At 51.0% G+C, this 19,702-nt stretch overlaps 1 protein-coding gene across 3 annotated transcripts in view; it reads left to right on the top strand.

Moving 5' to 3' along the window:
• The first annotated feature begins 2,328 nt into the window (after positions 1-2,328).
• The window catches only part of MED12L (mediator complex subunit 12L), a 347,645-nt gene continuing 330,271 nt past the window's right edge, over positions 2,329-19,702 (top strand). For all 3 annotated transcript variants that reach the window (XM_062213038.1, XM_062213029.1, XM_062213048.1), the window contains exons 1-2: positions 2,329-2,460; positions 3,336-3,563. In XM_062213038.1, coding sequence (XP_062069022.1) covers positions 3,465-3,563 — 99 coding nt within the window. In that variant the 5' untranslated portion in view covers positions 2,329-2,460; positions 3,336-3,464. The remainder of the gene's footprint in view (positions 2,461-3,335; positions 3,564-19,702) is intronic.

Below are 19,702 nucleotides of genomic sequence, written 5' to 3'. Positions count from 1 at the left end.
CCAATGCCCGTGGGAAGTGTATGGGGTGAAAGGATGATTTGGGGGGAGCTTCTCAGTGTGTTCAAGTTCTCACTGTATTTTTGTGTTGATATGGTCAGAGAAGTCATGACAGATTATGTGGAGATAGGAAGGGAGTTAAGAAGGGAGGACAACAGGGAAAATGCCTCCTCCTTCTCTTCTCCCCAAACTCCTAGATTATATTACATGCACATTTGGATGTTAAGATAAAATCCTTATGGATACATAAGAATTTAAATGTATCAAAAGTGTTTCAATTGGAGGTTCCTGCCTAGGTATCCCAAGGTAAGGGTTCAGGTTTCATCTCCCCTTCTCTGGGCTGGTGTTGTGGCTCAAGGGGTTAAGCTGCTGCCTGTTACATCAGCGTCCCATATTGAAGCACCAGTTCAAGTCCCAGCTGCTCTTCTTCTGATCCAGCTCCCTGCTAATGTGCCTGAGAAGGCAGCCCTGCCACCCACATAGACGACCGCGATGCAGTTCCAGGCTCCTGGCTTTGGACTGGACCAGCCCTGGCTGTTGTGACCTTAAGAGGAATGAACCAGTAGATGCAAGACCTCTCTCTCTCTCTTGCTCCCTCTCTATTGCTCTACCTTTTAAAATAAATAAATTTTTAAAACAGTAACAACAAATCTCCCCTTCCCCTCAGACCAGGTGTAAAGTTTGGTTCGCTAGCAGCACAGTACCACTAAGGGTGCAATCATAAATCCAACCGTGCATCCCCCCACCCAACCACCCACCTATAATGCATACACAAGCAGCATTTTTTGGAATGTTCACCATGTGCCAGCTACAATGGTATGTGCCTGAATTGCAACAGTGAATGCAACTGTTCTTGCTAGTGTGTCAGTGTACTGGGGATGGAGAAGATAATGAGAGAGAAGCATGAACTTCTGATAATTGTTACAGCCAGGAGATTATTCATATGGTAGTACTTAGGGGCTCCTTATATCATTTCTCTGGGTTTTGTTATGTTTGATCATCTTCATGATAAAGTTAGATGAAAAAAAAGTCTGCCCTGCCTATGAAGCAGGAGAACTAGATTTGACAGTTGCCCATATGACAAGGGCAAGTCTAGCTATGAGTTACACTCTAGGGTATTCATGAAGGCGAAGTCCCGGCGGCAGAGGTGGGGAAAGTGGTTGGGAAGGAACTCACTCTACAGGCCCGACTCCGTCTCAGGCTGGGTTTGGAGATGTTCACAGGTCAAGGTCTGGAGTGAGGAACCAGCTCAGCCACCCTGTTGTTGCTTTGTCTACACCGTCTTTCCTTTTTTTTTTTTTTTTTGTTTAAAGTCGGCAGAGGTAAGTAGACCCTCCGATTCGACCAACATTTCCTGAGCATCCACTGTGTATCAAGCATTGTACACAAGCTTCAGGTGAGATGGTGCCTGCACCACGTACAAAGGAGGCACTCAGGAGTCGAAGGAATTCCTCCAGCCCTGGGGAACAATCAGGCTAGGGTGGGCGAGCATCCAGTCCTTCCAGCTTCAAGTATGGGATAGAGGACGGAAACCTGGGATCGGGCAGTTACAGGTTCAAATCCCAACTTGCTTCCTGGCTTCGAGCAGGTCCCTGAAACCGCCCCCCCCCCCTTCCGCAAAGGACTCAATTTCTCCATCTGTAGGAAGGGTGCAGCAAAGCCATGCACGGTTGCCGTAAGCATCCGAGATTCTGACTGTCGAGATCCTAGCACGAAGCGGAGGCTCCGTAAATGGCAGCCATCATTCTTGGCCAAGTGCGGGTGCATCCTCCCGGGCGCGCCTCCCGCGGCGTCCCTCGGGGGCAGGCTGGGCTCGCCTCCGCGGCCTCGGTCTCCCGGCAGGTGGCCCAGCATCTCGGTGCCCACGCCCCGAAGCGCGCGGGGAGCGCGGGCGGGTTAGGTGACAGTCTCCGCCGGAGGACCACCCCCTCCCATCCACGCGTCCCGCGCAGGTGAGGTTTCCGGCCCAGGCCACGGGGACAGCGACCGCAGGGGAGGTCGAGAGGGAGAGCTCAGCCCTAGGCCAACAGGGGGCTCCTAAGGGCGCCCTCGCTCTGGTGCAGGTTCACCCCAGGGCCAGCCCCAGCGCCGGGGCCCGCGGGCTGAGCGCTCTGCGGCTGCGAAAACCCGGAGAGGCGGATCGGAGCGCGCTCGCAGCCAACTCCTCCGCGGTCCGGCCACCGAGCTGGGCATGCTCAGTGCGGCCGCCGCGCCGCTGTCCGCCAACTCGGAAGCTCGCGCTCCCGGGCCGTGGGGGCGAGAACGCCGGCGGCGGCGAGCCGGCGTCGCTCGCCGCCCCCAGACAGCCGCAAACTTCGCGGCGTCCCCGGAGCTCGTCCGGGCGAGGTGGATCACAAATAAGATCCAATCCAATCCCCTCTTCCCAACCCGAAGGATGGAGGCTGCGGCCGCAGGAGTGCCCCCGCCGCCGCCGGCCCCTGCCCGCTAGCCAGGGACCAACAGGTAAACTGTTAGGGGTGGGGGTGGGGAGGGAGGAGGCGCCGAGGCCGGGGAGGGCGGCTGGCTGGAGGAGCCCGGCACGCCTGCGGCTGGCCGCCCCCGTCGGCGCTCTCAGCCATCCCCACCCCGCCGGAGCCCCCAGCCCAGCCCCTGGAGGGGCAGCAAAGGGTTAAGTCGGCCCCGCGCCACGGTGAGCACGGCCCCCTCCAGCTGCCGCGGCCGCTGCGACCGCCAGCAGCGCGCCTCGGCGCCTGCCCGGAGCCGCTGAGGGGGACCCCAGCCGCGGATGCGCCACCGGAGCCTGGCGGGCGTCTAGGAGGCACCGGCCGCTTCCACCGTCCGAATCCCCGTCTCCCCGAGCCTGTTCTGGCCTCCTGCCCTCCGCACCGGCCGGGTCGGAGCCCAGGTGGCGGGGTCTACAGGGCGCTTGGCGGCTTGGTCCCCGACGAGGAAGAGGGGCGGGGGCGGGCCGCTTTGCAGCCTCTTCCCCGGGGATCAGGGCCACCCTCGCCTGGGACGAGCACTTGAGCCACCGCTCCTAGGCGCCAAGAAAGTTTTTTTTTTTTCTTTCTTCCCCCCTTCGTGCCCCTCCCCCACGCCCATCCTGCGCCCAGCTGAGGTGGGTTTGGGTCCATTGGTGAAAAAAGTCACACGTTCCCATCAGCTGCTCCTCCCCCTGGGGACAGGGTGGAGGGGGGGTGGGCGGGAGGCAGGCGCCGCGGAGGACCCTGGCAGACCTCCAGCCCCTCGGCCGCCGGCACCGGAGCGGTGCGTCCCGGGGCCCGAGCGCAGCCGGTGCCCGCGGAAGGCTGCCCCCATCAGCTCGTGTCTGCGTGCCGGGCACGGCAGCATCCAGCCTGCTTTATTCCTGCCTGCAGCGCCACAGCGAGCGAGCGAGCGAGCGAGCGGAGGGGGAGAGAGGGAGTCTGTCTGCAAAGTGCTGCTCCCTGGTGCTCAGAGGCGGCTGCTCCAACTCTCATTCATTTCGCCGGTTAACATGAGAGATCATGGCCGCCTTCGGGCTTCTCAGTTATGAGCAGAGACCGCTGAAGCGCCCCCGGCTTGGGCCGCCCGACGTCTACCCGCAGGACCCCAAGCAGAAAGAGGTAAGGGCGCCGGCGGCCTCCGCGGCTACCGGGGCCGCGCTCCGCAGCGCTGACCCGGGGCCAAGTTGGCCCGGCGGGCATCGCCGGCGTTGCGGGGGAAGGGTCGGGGAGCGGGCTTGGAGGCGGGGGCCGGGCTGGGGGGGCTCGGGGACCCCGGGCGACGGAGACCGAGCGGTTGTCAGTCCCGGCGCTCCACGGGGGCGCTCGCTCTTCGGGTGCCGGGTCGCTTCCCGGTTATAGGGCCTTGCACGGCGCCGCCAGGCGCTTCGCTGGCGGCTTCCTTGCGGAAACCCTCTGCTCGTTCTCCTCCGCTTCTAAGTGCTTTATTATTTTTTTTCTCCGCCGCTTCAGTAAATCCCCGTAAACTTTTTGAAAAATGTTGGAATGCAGTGCCTCCGACACCGAGGTCTTGGCGTTTTGCGCCAGCCGAGCAGGGACGGAGGTGGGGGGGATCTTCCAATTTTCCAGTTGGGAATGGAAGTCGGTTTTTTTTGTTTGTTGGTTTTTTTTAGAGGTGATGAATATTTAGCCCTCTGAATGTACCTCTGGATATCTTCTCTTTAAAAATCAGTATTAAAGAGAAACACTGATTTTCATCCCTAGAGGCGATAGGCTTAATTGCGGGAGGCTGTTTTGTATACGGAAAAGCTGGCGAGTTACCTTGGAAGGGAATAGGTCCCAGGATTGCTTATTTCTTTGAATGAAATTAATTGGAGAAACCTTGACTCTTGTACCAGGTACACCAGCTTTAAAGGCTAGGGTAACCATGGCATTTTGTAGCTATGTATGTGTTTGCCAGGAGTTAACAAGTAATTATGTAACAACTCTCCGGTTATAATAATGACCACCCTAGGCTTCACAATTTGCCCAGGGACTTGGCTTTTTTTTTTTTTTTTCAAATCACCTGCTTCCCAGCTGTGCTTCTGGAGTTGCCAGCTGCAGCCCATCCGTTCTGTTTTAACACCAACTTACCACATCTCACAACTTATTTGGGAATTAAAAAGAAAAAATCCTCTATTAAAGTTTACAGGCCCACTGATAGTGCAGAAAGAGCTTTGTAATAAGGCCAGAGACCTTAAGACTTCCGTTGTGATAAATGTATCTGTCTCGTTGATAGAGGAAGAATGCTTGTTCTGGCTACACTGCTTCGCTCCTAATGCGTCTGAGAAACCAGGAGCACTGGTTCCTCTCCCAGGTTTGGCACGCTACATTTCAGCACCGGTGGAATAATTCAGATTGAAGCGGAGGTTTACACGTGGCTCCCAGGAGCGGCTTCACAGGATGAGAGAAGAATGAGATGTGGCAGATTCTTCCATACCCTTTTGCTCACTTTGCTACCCCTACTCAGAATGGAGAGGGTCTGGGAATGGTCATAGAGCCACTAAGAACCCCAAGTAAAGAAAGTTTGTAAGGTAAAATTACTGGCGGGAAATGCTTGAAGTTTGGGTGAGGACAGGAACGCTCATTGATCTGATCTTTGCCAGTTTGTAATTAGTGCCTTTCCAGGGACAGCGTTGTTGGGGGTAAGCTCCCCAGATAGGGCATGGCGGCTTGTGATGCCACGTGAACTTTTTTTTTTTTTTTAGCAACAGTTCTTCAGGTCAGCTGTCATTTCAGGATTGGGGTTTTTGTGATTCTGGAAAGAATAATTTTGGATTTTAAGGTCTTACAAAAATTTTATGGTGTTCTAAAACCGGAAATGCCCTTAGAGACTATGTTCTATAACTTTGGATGAAGCAAAGCAGAGGCCGGGGAAGCTTAACTGATTTAATCAGGGAGCTTGAATGAGCAGAGGAGTTGGGTAGCCAAACCAGTCTTTATGTCAAAACCAACACTGCATTGAGGATAGTGTATGCTGTGTTATGTTCCTCCGATATTACTCCCTTTCCCCCAAGGCAGCCTGTGTTTGCTCTCTCAGGAAGAGCTATGTGTGGCTGCAGCCACATTTGGATCCCAAGTGGAACAGGTGCTCAGCTGTTCTGGGGTGGTTGGTTAACAGAGTTTCTGAAGCTTCAGTTATGTACGTAATCCCTCCCTCAGACTCCCACCCTACCCCTTTTATTCTATTATTGCCTTTATGTTAACTTTTAGGCAACTTTGTGTATGTGCTAGGCAGTAAATATACACGAAGTCATAGATTTATCACAGTATGGATGTGGGTGTATGAAACTCAGACCAAGTCATGTATATATATTATGTATCATTTTGATACATTCATTTGCTGTTATAAACAAATACCTGCAAATGATGATGCATATTAAAAGGAGAGCAGCATGAAGGGGTTAATTTAGAGGTTAATGAAGAGCTGCTGAGGTTAAGAGGTAACGAAGGGTAAGAGGCGCATCTGTGCATCTGAAACCACTGTTGCAGCTCATCAGCCAGCTGTGTCGCACATGGTGGGAAATGCTGATTTCATGGGGGGAGTGTAGGCTTCCAAGTTGGTCAGACCTGGATTTGGATTCTGGTTTGAGGTTAGTAACTTTGGGTAAGTTGCATGGCTTCTCATTTGTAAATGAGTTTAATTGTGCTTTTCCAGAAAAAAAAATGTGAGCCAATGTTTGTGAAAGCAAACCCCTCCTCCTAGTCCAAGCTAATCTTTTTACTGTAGCTCTAGTTTTTGTTGGTCTCCAGTGGTATTAGTGTTGTGGAGAGTGGCTGCCAGCGGCAGGGGTGGGACCCTGCGTGAGGACCCACTGTAGAGAAGTAGGGAGTGGGAGCTGGAAGGTGCTTCATTGCTGGTGACGGACAGTCCCTAGAGAGCTTGCTGTGCAGCCGCATCCCGGAGGACTTCAGTATCTGTTGTGTTGTACTGCTTTGCCCTCTGGAAACAGACTGTCCTTAGGCCTCTAAGAGTCAACTTTGATTTCTGCCCTTCCCTTACACTGTGCCCATCCATCAGCACCTGTTTTCCAGTGCAGTTTCCAAATTATTTCCAGTCCATCCAGTGCTCCCCAGTTTCACTGATGTGTTTGGCTTCCTTTCTGGCTTCAGACTGACTTTTGTGTGCCCCAGGGTTCTTGCATATGCTGGTCTGTCTGCCTGGACACCTGTTTGCCTACCCACCCCCTACACTGAACATTCCAGCTTGCTCCTTCTCACCTTGGCCTATAGTTAGGAATCTGGGCTCTGGTGTCAGTCTGCCTGGGCCGGAATCCTGGCTCTCCTGTTTATTTACTCCTTTTTCTCCCCATACCTCAGTTTCTTTTTTTGTAGAATGGGAGTGATAATACTACTTAACCTGCAGCACCAGTGAAAGAGGACATGGCCAATACATGTAACACTGAGAGTTTGGCATAGACCTGGCTCCCAAATATTTGCTGTCATGAACTTCTGCTGGGCTTGCCCTCTCTTCATTATTCACGTCTCAGTGGACTGAACTCTGGCCTTTCTGGCTTACATTTGTTAAGGATGGGTATGCGCATCTTGCCACACCCCACCCTGACTTCCTCTCACTAATGGGACAGTTTTGGAAGGCAGGAACAAAGTCTGTTTGAGGCAATGCTGGGGTACCTGGCGCATAGCACAGTTAGCTCCTGGAAGGCTGGATGGATGCTGAATTCATCCATTCCTAATATTATGGATGAAGGAAAATAGGGTGAATTAATTGAAAAGGGAAATCTGGTGACTGAGAGGTGTTGGGGGAAAGCCTAGGTCAAGGCTGAAAGTATCCTTTGCATCTGCCTTGGAGGCTACAAGGCTGAGAGTGAAATTAAACCCTGGAGGTAGGAAGAGGAGCGCTACCCTCGGAGAGCAGAGCCCCAAACAGTTGAAAAATAGGTACAGCACATCATATTGGCTACAAGAATAGGTTGGGGTAGTAATGAGATCTTCAGGCCTTAGGAGCCATGGAATCCCACCAGCACGCTCCCCGGGGAGGTGTGTTAAGTGGGGCCTGCCCAAGGACAAGGTGGTGGCCATGGTGGTGTCTGTGTGTGGAGGACCCAGAGCATTGGTTTCTACAGTTCCCAGGTTCCTGGAGGACTGGGATGAATATTCAGATCACGTGGAGTGCTGAAGTGATGGCTGGATCACTCCAATTTAGTAGGTCTCAGCTGGGACTCGAATTTGCATTTCTAACAAGATCTCCAGGTGATTGGATGCTGTTCGGGGTCCCACTTGGAGAACCCTGACCTGGAGGGAAGAAGGCCTCCTGTTCTGCAGGTGTTGGGCATCCTGCTTGATGCTGGCATGGCTGGAGTGGGCATCTGCGAGTGGCTGACACTGTAGGTTGGTTGAGAGCTGACTTAGCCAGGGTTTGGTGTGCTTCTCCCAGAAGTTGTGCTTCCTCATAGCTCAGATCTACGGGATAGAGGGAGGCTCTCTCAGTCCCACTCCCGTGTCTTTCCGTTACACTTGGAAGAAAATCCAGACCCTTTTCCAGGGCTTGTAGGGCCCGACCAGCCTGGCCCTTGCTCACTTCCACCCACACTGTGTGCAGCCAGACAGCCTGGCCCTGAGTTCCAGCTCCTTTGCTTAATGCCTGTTTGACTCCGCTTCCTCACCTGCCGAACGGGGTTCATCTGTGTTCCTACCGCACAGGGCTGCGGGGAAGCTGGAATGAGCTAATATATGCAAAGTGTGGTGAACTGTGCCTGGCACGCAGATGGCCCTCACTACAGGTCAGCTGCTGCTAGCAGATCCTTTGTGAAAGGATCCCAGGGCCTCCCATTGTACTTAGAGCAACACACACAACACCCTGGCCTTTGAGATCTAGGCTTCCAGGCACCCCACTCCCGGCTGTGCGGTGGGACCGCTGGCTGCCTCTCCTTTCTTGTGGCAGGCGCGGCTCCTTGGTGTCCGGGTTCCTGTGCCTTGCTCTCGCTGTAGTCCTGTTCCCCGTCGTCTGGCTCTTAGCTCCGGGACTTCCTGGAGGGAGGCCTTCCTTACAGTCAGTCTTCCTCCTCTCCGCCTGTGTTAATAGGTTTTTTGGTGCTTGTCGCTGTGTGAAATGCAACTGGGAGGCGGCTTATTTTCCTCTTTCTGGCCTACCTTCCACCTTGGAACGGAAGCTGCATGAGAGCAGGGGCTTTGTCCAAGGTCTTCCCAGCTGTGAACTGCCCAGTGCCCTGGGGGGAGACTAGGTGCTCACTAAATGGTTGAGGAAGAAATGAATAAAATGGACTCTTAACAAGCCATTGTATTTGTAGCATTTCACTGTCCCAGTGCTTTTATTTCGGTCACTCTTGTTTTCTCGTTAGCATCTAAAACTCTTAAACCACGTGGATGCTTGTTTTAGAGACAGCCCGAGAGATAGAGTGGGAGAGGTGAAAATTTGTTTCTTTATAAAGGGGAGGATATTGATAAGTTGCCTGGGAAGAGAGGACAGGCTAACCAGTTGCCTTGGGGACAAACAAGGGTAGGGAGACATTTGATTCCAGAAAGCTCCCTGAGACTGCTTGGTGCTCCCAGGACCCTGATGCAGACCTCCCAAAATCCCAGTGTATGTTTAACTCATGAGGCAGGTGACTCTTAGGACAGATTCAGTGTCCGGAGCTGTCGGCCAGAGATCCTGCTTCCAGCTGCTCACGGAAGTATTGCTAAACAGCCTCCATAGCAGCGGAGGAAGAATGCAGCTGTTTGTCATTTTTCAGGGTCTGCCAACACCGACAGCAGAATCATCAAAGACACTTGTGAAAAATACAGGTATAGGGGTGAGCGCTGTGGCGCAGCGGGTTAACACCCTGGCCTGAAGCGCCGGCATCCCATACGGGTGCCGGTTCGAGACCCGGCTGCTCCATTTCCAATGCAGCTCTTTGCTATGGCCTGGGAACACAGCAGTAGAAGATGGCCCAGGTCCTTGGGCCCCTGCACCCATGTGGGAGACCTGGAAGAAGCTCCTGGCTTCGGATCAGCACAGCTCCTGCCGTTGCGGCCAGTTGGGGAGTGAACCAGCATATGGAAGACCCCTCTCCCTGCCTCTCCTCTGTGTAACTCTGACTTTCAAATAAATAAATCTTTTTTTAAAAAAAAATGCAGGTATAGTGCCCCACCTGTACCCTAGATCCCTTGAGTAGACTCTCTGGGAAGGAAGCTCAAGAATTTGCATTTTGAGCACGCTTCCCAGGTGATTCCTAAACACATTGAGTTGGACATTGCTTTAGTGTGTGTTCTTATCTGTAGAGAATGTTGTGAGCTGGGTTCCCCATCGTTGCTACCCACTGCTCAGTGCTTGATGTGTTAGTCTTTTAGACAGATACACTATTGGAAGTATGAGTACCTTTTGGTGCTAAACAGTGCAAATGAGCTTAGCTGTTTTCCCCCTTGAAGTTCTATTCTACCAATCATGGTTCCAGTTCAGGCTCATTTCCAGTCAACTGTATATGGTTTGGAGCAGAGTCTGTGCCATTGGCTTCTTCTCACACTTGGCTGAGATGGGGCCTAGGGAAGCAGTCCTTGCTTTGTTGCACAATGCACATCTTTGAACTAGTTTGGTCCGTGGGGTTTTTGATGGGAGGCCTGGGTTCTCAGCTGGGGTCTGTGGGGGCCAGCATAATGTCGCATAAGATAATGGGATATTACTTGTTAATTTGGGGGTACAGCCATCATCCTTTAGCCTGTCAGGTGTTTCTCTTAGCTGGCACCCACAATGAGATGTGATCCTTTATGAAACTGGTGGACCACAAAGCAAGATCTGGAAGGCAGATTGCTTTGGGAAAGTGCTAGGCAGGAGAAGATGAGGCTGAGCAAAGTATCTGAGGATTTTTGTTGAACCCTTGCCTGTGTGTGTGCTCACGCGCGCGCACTAGTGTATGAAAACAAAGTGGAAGTAAAAGCATGGAATAAGTGGGACTTGGAAACTCCAAGAATTGGGATGCATTTCTTTTGGAGCTCTTCTTAGTGGTGGTCCAGTCACGAGGTTCCTGGATAGACAGGGCGGGAGCTGCAGGAGGTGGAGGGCTCTGTAAGAAAGAACATGAAGGGAGGTGTCAAAACGTGGAGTCTCTGAGCCATGAAGAAAGGTGATCGATTTCACCTGGAGAAAAGCTGACCTCAGGGTCCTAGTGGGAAAATCCACGAGGAAGGAAGAAATTCAAGGGAAATGTGGATGGGAGGCACCTGCTTCCTGCACACTGCTCCCTGTGAAGGGAATGTGCAAACGCCTGGGCTTGTAATCGTCTTTAGATGATTTAGAAGGCTGAGTGATGGTGACAGGGGGTTCCTGATACTCTTCTGTTTCTCTGTGTCTTAGAAAGCTTGCATATGAAGAATAAAAGTCAAGGGCTGAGGTGCTGGTGTTGTGGCATAGTAGGGTAAGCTGCTGCACGTGTTCTGGCATTCTGTGTGAGCATCAGTTCAAGTCCTGGCTGCTCCACTTCTGACCCAGCTCTCTGTCAATGCACCTGGGAAAGCAGTGGAGGATGGCACAAGTGCTTGGGACTCTGGGACTCTGCTGCCACGTGGGAGACCCGGAAGAAGCTCCTGGCTTCAGCCTGGCCCAGGCCTGACCATTGAGCCATTTGGGGAGTGAACCAGTGGATGGAATGTTCTCCCTCTCTTTCCTTCTCTTTCTGTAACTCTGCCTTTCAAATAATAAATCTTTTTAAAAAGAATAAAAGCCATTAACTTATAAAATAGCACGATTTCTACTTGAAAATTGTGTGTCTAGATAATCTGAAAGGATTATCACCCACATGCAAACGGTTGTTATCTCTGGGGGAATGGGATTAGAGATGGGTTTAATTTCTTCTCTGTACAGATCTGCATTCCAGGCTTTAACAACATTGGAGGGAATAGCCTAAAGAATAATTATTAGGTAACTTCAATTGGAATGGGTCTTTCCAAACCAATGGAGAGGCCTTTAGGTAATGCGTAGGCAAAGGGATCTCATTCGGAATGCATCTAGGTTTGATGAGCTGCCGAAAGTGTAGTAGGGTTGGGGTTAGGACTGTTAGGTGGGTATTCCAACGCTGCTACTTGCGTTGTGTGATTAGGGACCATTTCAGTCATTTGCATCACCCAAAAGCCAGGAGAGTAATACCTGATCATGTGGAGTGCCTTAAACACGCAGCAGCACCGTGAGTTCCAGTTTTCATCATGTGTAAGGTGTGATGTTTCATGTAAAGTGGCCTGTATCAGATGATTGGTAAAATCATGAATTTCGTAAGCTGGGTGATACCATTTTAGTTTGAAATCGGCTATAGTAGGAGCATTTACACCAAGGATATTGGTAAATCCTAAAAGGTAGGTTTTTTTTGTTTTGTTTTTGTTTTTTGCCATGTCAGCTGGTTAACACTTTCAGTCGTCCTGTGTGGCAGACACTTTCTTGGTTACGTTGCCATCTTTCTTAGCCAGCTCTCCCCTTAACTGCTTTCCACTAACCACTTCAACAACAGAAAAAGAAAACCTGAATATTCACTTTCCTGGTCTCCTGTGCAGTTTGTGTGCAACTCGGCTCTGGCCGGAGGTTTGATGGAAATCTACAGGGCTTTGAAGAATTCCTCTCTGATGAAAGCACAAGCACCCGAGGAGAAAGCTTCTTCTTGTGCCCTGAGGGCTCCTTAGTGTCCTATCTTTGGGAAGGTAATAAGAGGTTATGATAGCTGGAGCTGGAGCACCCGTCTTGTGACTATGAGGCAATAAACCTAGGAATGAGAAGCCAACACAAGACGAGTTCCCTGAGTGGCTTCATGAAATCATGGAGCTGCTGAACTGACTTTGGGATCACCTGTCCCTGGACTTCTTGCTAAGAAAACAATAAACATCTACATGGTTTAAGCTGCTGTTGGACCAATTGTCATTGTGTTGTAGTCAAAAGCGTTCTAGTGTTGTCATGGTACTTTCCACTTACGTTTTGGCACCCTCAAAAAATTGCAACGCCAGCCCTGCGTTTTCCAGAGTCTCCTACTTTGTCTTAATGAGATGCAGGTGATGGGACGAGGAGCACCTGCATCTTGCCCATGGGGCAGGTACATTCTGACCAGCAGGGCTGACTAGAAGCAGCTGAGGGGGAACTGAAACAGCCGCTTCTGTGTCAGTTTCAGTTTCTGGCAGAAAGACTTCAGGTGGGAAGGCAGGGAGAGCCCTGTTTGTGCTTTGCTTGGCGAAGGAGATTCTCGGGGTCTGCACCCTTTTGGAGAGAGCCAGGCTCATTTAGAGGTAGAAGGGAACGGAGAGACATGTTGTTCCAGGTTTCTCATTCACCACAAAGGGAAGTGGAGTGCTAGACAGGTTAAAGTGATTTGTCAAAGCAGAGCTGGGGCAAGCGCTTGTGTGCCCCGATTTGTTCTTGCAACTTCATTTGGCTTCTCCTCTGTAAACAGCCTCCCTTCGGTAAACAGCCTCACGTTGCCCTGGCAATGGGAATCGTACTGCATTTTAGGGCACCCTGTGCCTCTGTGAGAGCTGGGGACTGTTCAGTGCACTATTTGATCGTATCAAAGCCTGCCAAATCTTGTGTTTCCTGGGCAGAGGGAAGAACATTCCGGAAACTAATATTCTCTTGTCCTTGTGTTTTTGTTTTTTGTTTTTTCCTGTTTTCTTCTGGTGGGAGGCCTGTCTCTGGCCTCTGGGGATAGCTGTGGGATTGGCGTTTGTGGACTGTGTGTGTGTTGGGGATCATGCCTATCTACTTTTGTTTTCTTGATTGAGGTATTCCCCTATTTACTGGTCACTCTTGAGAGAGGCATGTGTGGGTGAGCTGTACCAGCTGCTCAGTTCCAGGGGGCAGCATTAGCCATGCATACATGGGTCCTTCTTGCTTGTGCGATGCCGTAGCCCCGAGAAAAGTCCTAACCTTTGGGTTCCATTTTCCATCTTTTGAGAGAAACATTGTTAAACATAGGCATGCCAGGCGGAGTCAACCACTAGTATCCTGCACCTTGCATAGGCTTTGCTAGCTGTGTCTATACGAGGACAGGACTGAAGATTTTTTTTGCCTACTATGTGCCTGGCCCAATGTGGAATCAACTTTGTGTTATGCATGACTATAAGACTCCAAATGCTAAAAACATTAGATAGGGTCCGGGGATCTAGAGCAGTGTTCCTCCCTGCAACCCCCCACCCTGCCCGTTTGCTGTCTTCCTCTGCCTTGGTGCACTTGGAATGTCTAGAGACATTTTTGTGTTGTCATGAGCTGGCATCTGGTGGGGAGAGCTGAGGGATGATGCCAGCCTTGTCCCGTGCACCAGACAGCCCTGGAGGCACACACTTCCCTGGCCCCTGATGTTGGCAGTTCCGCAGTAGAGTGGGCTGGAGGGAGGGGTGGACCAGCCGGCGAACGCTTGTGTTGTGGGTGTTCTCCCAGAGGAGTGGTCCAAGTGCTGGGAAGCAGAGTGACCCAGGCCTTTCACAGGACCTGATAGAGGAGGTGTTTTTTTTCTTTCTTTTTCTTTTTTTTTTTTTTTAATATCTTATTTATTTATTTGAGAGGTAGAGTTACAGACAGTGAAAGGGAGAGACAGAGAAGTCTTCCATCTGTTGGTTCACTCCCCAGATAGCCGCAACGGCTGGAGCTGCGCCGATCCAAAGGCAGGAGCCACATGCTTCCTCCTGGTCTCCCATGCGGTTACAGGGGCCAAGGAGTTGGGACATCTTCCACTGCTTTCCCAGGCCATAGCAGAGAGCTGGATTGGAAGAGGAACAGTCGGAACTAGAACCAGTGCCCATATGGGATGCCGGCACCACAGGCGGAGGATTAATCTACTGCGCCACAGAGCGGCCCCATGGAGATTTTTTAAATACACATATTTATGTGAAAAAGGCAGAGAGGGGGAAACAGACACACACAGATCTTCCATCCACTGGTTTACTTCCTAAGTGCCCACAACAGTCAGGGCTGGGCGCAGCTGAAGGCAGGAACTTGGAATTCAATCCAGATAACTCATGTGGATGGTAAGGACTTTAGTACTTTAAGCCTTGCTGCTTCTCCCAGGGTGTGCATTAGCAGGGAGCTGGATTGAAAGTGGAGCTGGGACTGCAACCCAGGCACCCGGATTGGGAGGGGTGTGGGTGTCCAAAGTGGTGTCCTAACTTTGCATTTATTTATTTATTTGGAAGTCGAAGTTATAGAGAGAGGGAGAGGGAGAGACAGAGAGATCTGCTAGTTCATTCCCCAGATAGCTATAAGGGCCAGGGCTAGGCCAAGCTAAAGCCAGAAGCCAGGAGCTTTATCTTGGTGGTCTGTATGGGTAGCAGGGGCCTAAACATGTGGGCCATCATTTGCTGCTTTTCATAAGCAGGGAGCCAGATTGAAAGTGGAGCAGTTGGGACACAAACTGATATCCATAAGGGATGCTTTACCCTCTGCCCTTTACCCTTACCCTCTGCCCCATAGAACCAGCCCCGCTGTCTTGACTGTTGCACCCAATGCCTATTCCTGGAGATTTATGAATCTGGGAGTGAATAGGATGGAGGGTTTGGAAAGAAATTAATTCCAGGAAGAGTGTGTAGCATGTGCCGGGGGTCATGGGACAGAAATATGTGGGGTGCACCCTAGGCTGGGGTGGAAAAGGAAGGTGGGGTCAAGTCATGGGGTCTTTGTGTGCTGTGTGAAGGTGTCAGGATATTATGAAAGGGATGAGGCACCACGCAGGGGTGTTAAATGAGTGAGTTTAAGTGATAAAGTGTCACAGTTGGAGGGGACAGTGGCTCTGAGGGTCCTATTGAGTAAGACTGACTAAATAGTCACTGACATCTGGGACTTGGCATAGGTAGTGTTTCCTGGAGCTGCCTTAAGGTGACCGTGAACTAATTAGGTGGTTTACAACAGTGCATGGGCGTCTCCCACGATCTGGAGACCAGAAGTCTGAGATCAAGGTGTTGGCAGGGTCACCCTTGCTCTGCCCGAGGGTGAGATGCGTCCTTGGCTCTCCTTGCTCTGCTAGCTCCCGGTGTTCCTTGGCTTCTTTGGCGTGCGGACCCCAGGGCTCTGGTGTTTGCCTGCAGCTTCACATGGCCTTGCTGTGTTCTGCCCGGAGTAGCTCCCCTAAGGACACTGGTCATGGGATGTGAACCCACCTCGATAATCCAGGCAGAGCTCATCCTTAGCTTCATCACATCAGCAAAGATGCTTTCTCCACAGGTTCTGAGCTTGGATGGCATTTGGCAGGGGACTGTTTCTGTGGCCTACGGGTTGGGAAGAAAGAGGTGGGGGAGGACTAGAGAGAAAGGTAGCTTGGATGGCAGAATGAACAGAGTGGGTATGTGAGGTGAGAGGGATGAGTACAAGAATATACCAGCATTTTAAGCTTCAGGCATTTCCTCCCAAACTTTTACTCCTGGGACCCCTGTATCATCTTAGACATTGAGGATCCTGCCGAGCTGTTGTGTATGAAAGTTCTATCTCTCAGTATTTACTGTATTAGAAGTTGGGACTGAGAAATTATATATGTATCTCATAAACCAATTCCTTGTTAAAAATCTGTTTTTTTATTCTTCTAAAGAACAAAAACAAAACCACAAAAACCAAAAAAACACAAACATTAGAAGGGTGGCATTTTCTTACACCCTCACAAATCTTGTTAGTTTCTGGATTTTCATTTCCAGTTCTGCACTGGGCCTGTTGTGGCATGCTGCTTTGGTTGAGGAACACAAAGAGAATCTGGCTTCTCATAGACAAGTAGTAGTAAATTCTAAAGAAGCCTGGGTGTCTTGGAGCTGGAACACCCTTAGCAGGTGGCTGACATGCCGGAGGGAACCCGAGAATTTGTGTGGTTGTTCCCCCGGGGTAGGGGGGGTCAAAGGAGGGGAGGCTGAGTCATTTCTGAATGTTGTTGATCTGAGAAGCCTCTGGGGAGTTCAGGTTGAACTGTGTGGTAGTGGAAGCTAGGCCTGTGGATCTGGGTGCACTGTGCTCACAGGTAATCGGAGCTGGGGGCTGTGATTGCTTGTTGACAGCACACGGCAAGATGGAGGAGCCAGCTGATGCCGAGACGTGGCACTTTCCAGAGCTCGGCTTCTGGACCCTGTCAGTGGGAGCTCTGAGAAGGGCAGCTGATGGGGCCTGTGGGTGTGGATGACCTAAAGGGAGAGTTCACGTGGGGTGAGGCTCCAGGTGCTTTGCCTCCTCTACGTTTCCCTGGATCTGCTGAGCAGTTTGTCTCCTCAGGACCTTTGCACACGTGCTTCCTGCTGCTTGGTTGATGTGTTCTTTTTATCACTGCAAAGTAATTCTTAACTCTTCAGTGTTCTGATTTATCTATTACCTGTTGTATGCCCCTACCTATTTTAAGTTCTGTGTGGCAGGGACTGTGTCTCTCTTACCCTCCCACTGATCAGAGGCAAGGAGAGGATCTGTCCAATATTATTTGTTGGCCAGATTTGGTCCCCGTCATTGTTGGCCAATAGTTACTGGACATCTGCTAAGTCAGGAGGTGAAACAGCAAGGATGGGGGGACAGGAAGTCTAAGATGTGGTTCCTGTCCCTGAGGACTGAGGGATGACAGTATGTGCAGGACAGGAAAAGGTTCCTTGTGGGAACAGGTGAGCATGGGCCCTGTTCTTGGGGGTTTAGAGAAATCTTCAGAAAGGTGGCAAGTGGCCGGGGTTGGGACAGAGAGGCAGCACCATGGCGTAGTGGGTTAAAAGCCTCTGCCTGTGACATGAGCATCCCGGATGGGTGCTGGTTTAAGTCCTGGTTGTTCTGCTTCTGATTTGACTCCCTGCTAATGTGCCTGGGAAAGCAGTGGAAGATGGCCCAAGTGCTTGGGCTCCTACACCCACATGGGAGACCCAGAAAAAGCTCTTGGCTTTGATCGGCCCAGCTCTGGCTGTTGCAGCCAATTGGGGAGTGAACCAGCAGACGGATGACCTCTCTCCAACTCTGCCTCTCAAATAAATAACCTCCTCCCACCTTTTTTTTTTAAAAAAAAAAAAGAAAAGAATGGTGGAAAAGGAAAGGCCATTTTGGTAGAGGGTTCGGAGCACCTGGGGAAAATTGGGTGCCATGTTGGGAGATGTTTCCGACAGTTCTGGAACTGAACACTGAATGTATAAATGTGCACGTGCCTGTAGCTTTGGGGACAATAGAGAAGAGGTGACTGCTCCTGCAGGGAGAAGAGATAGAAGCTGAAGCCAGTGGAACTTGCCCAGGGGCAGGAGATCCGGGACCCAAGGCTGGTTGAGTTTTGACTTTATTGTTGTCCCCTCCCTCTGTTGAGAAAAGGGTGAGGCCGGTTGGTGGTGGCAGGACGTACCTGGACTTTCTTACAGTCAGTTTGAGTGAGCCAAGATTTTCCTCAGCAGAAATCACTCAGCCTCCTTCAGCCCACGACGACGAGCGTGCCACAGCTCAGCTACGCAAATGCCGCCTTGTTGTCAGTTAAAGTTTGGTAGACCTTGCCGCTTTCCTTTTCCAGCCATTTCGTTCACGGATTAATCTTGTGAGGTTGTTGAGGTTAAGGCCATTTAAGGCACTGGCAGGAGTGAAGGAGCAGTGAAGTGTGTTCTGTCTGGAGCACTGTTGGGTGTTTTTGTTAAGATGCCAGGTTACTTACAGGTACATGGGACCTGGCAAAGGCGTGTGCAAGGCTGGGCTGGGTAACTCACCTCACTTGAGATCCATAGGGGAGGTTAGTATTGACGGGGCTTAGGTTTAAAAAAGCATTTTAAATAAAGCACCACACAGTGCTGTGTTCCCAGACAGTATGGAAAACCCTTATGGAGTAAGAGTTGTTTTCAGTTTCTGGTCAGTTTTAGACCACATGTCAACTCCCTCCTGAAAAAAATGCTTTATGAGCTGCTGACACTATTTATGTATCTGCAACTCACGTGAAGTGTGCTAAGCCACTATTAAATGATTGAAGTGTTTTTATTTATTTATATTTTAAGATTTATTTATTTGAGAGGCAGAGTTACAGAGGGAGAGACAGAGAAAGATCTTTCATCCGCTGGTTCATTCCCCAAATGGCTGTAATGGCCGGAACTGAGCCGATCCGAAGCCAGGAGTTTCTTGTGGGTCTCCCACATGGTTGCAGGGGCCCAAGGACTTGAGCCATCTTCCACTGCTTTCCCAGGCCATCAGCAGGGAGCTTGATCAGAAGTGGAGCAGCCGGAACTCAAACTGGTGCCCATATGGGATGCCTGTGCAGCAGGTGAAGGTTTAACCTACTGTGCCATAGCACTGGCCCAGATCGAAGTATTTTAGAAGTTGTATGTTCACTGACTTAGGACATGCTGTGTGCCTCCCACTGTACTGGGTGACGTGCGCGCGCGTGTGTGTGTGTGTGGGTGGGTAGGGTGCAGGTAGCAAAGAGACAGAAGCATGCCGGCCCCTCTAGCCTGGTGCTTCTCAAAATGACTTGGAAAAGACTAGTTTTTTTTAAATTCACCTTAATGTCTTACTAGGAAAATTAAATGCTGCTAGGACATAGTGGCGTGTCCGTGGCCATGCAAGTTCCTGAACTTTGACATGCTGCTTGTTGGGGGTGAGTGACGGCATGGGCCCACACTGGCCTGCTCTGGGAAGCGAGCATCTGGCTCACTGCCCCATTTGTAAAATGACTCATGAGCTAGTTTTGCTTATTTTAAAATTGGAGGATGAGGTATGCCTGGAGTATAGGGGCTACAGTGCTGTGTTACATTGTTACAATCGATATTTGTTCAGTGTTTGGACCTCTGAGTGCTTTATGCTTGGTTGTATGCCACCCTCACATGACCTGTGACCCTGGTACTGTTATGTCCTCTTGTCAACAGATTGGGAAACTGAGGCACAGGAAGGGCCTTCACTTGCCCAGAGTGATTGAGTGGCACGATGATGGAGTTGGAGTTGGCTTCTGAGCCTGGGCTTTAGCCATTCTGCTGTCTAGGCAGTGAGGCTAAAAGTGCTGGGTGAGTTCTGAAAAGTCAGTCTTGGATACTTGCAGCTTTCATGGGAAGATGTGGGGTCTAAGGGCGTGGGGACATGCTTCACCCCACCTGGGCAGGGCAGAAGGTTCTGGAATGGAGAGGTAGTGCCTGTGCTGGTAGACTTGGTGGAGTGGCTGCTGGAGTCCTGGCACGTTGGGGTGTGGCGGTGGGGGGGTTGTGAGTGCACGTGACTCTGCTGTCGGATTTATCTCACTAGCTCATGCCTAATAAATCCAGTGGGGGAAGAGAGCAGAGTCGGGGAGATGTGAGGGAGGCAGCTTTAGTAACCAAAGCATGAAGTAAAAAGAGCCCGACCGATCAGGGCTTTAAATAGGACTGGAGAGCAATCAGTGGCT

This window comes from Lepus europaeus, chromosome 2 (assembly GCF_033115175.1).
Source record: "Lepus europaeus isolate LE1 chromosome 2, mLepTim1.pri, whole genome shotgun sequence".
Lineage (NCBI taxonomy): Eukaryota > Metazoa > Chordata > Mammalia > Lagomorpha > Leporidae > Lepus > Lepus europaeus.
The sequence above is the reverse complement of the archived record's forward strand: the minus strand, read 5'-3'. Positions and strand labels throughout refer to the sequence as shown.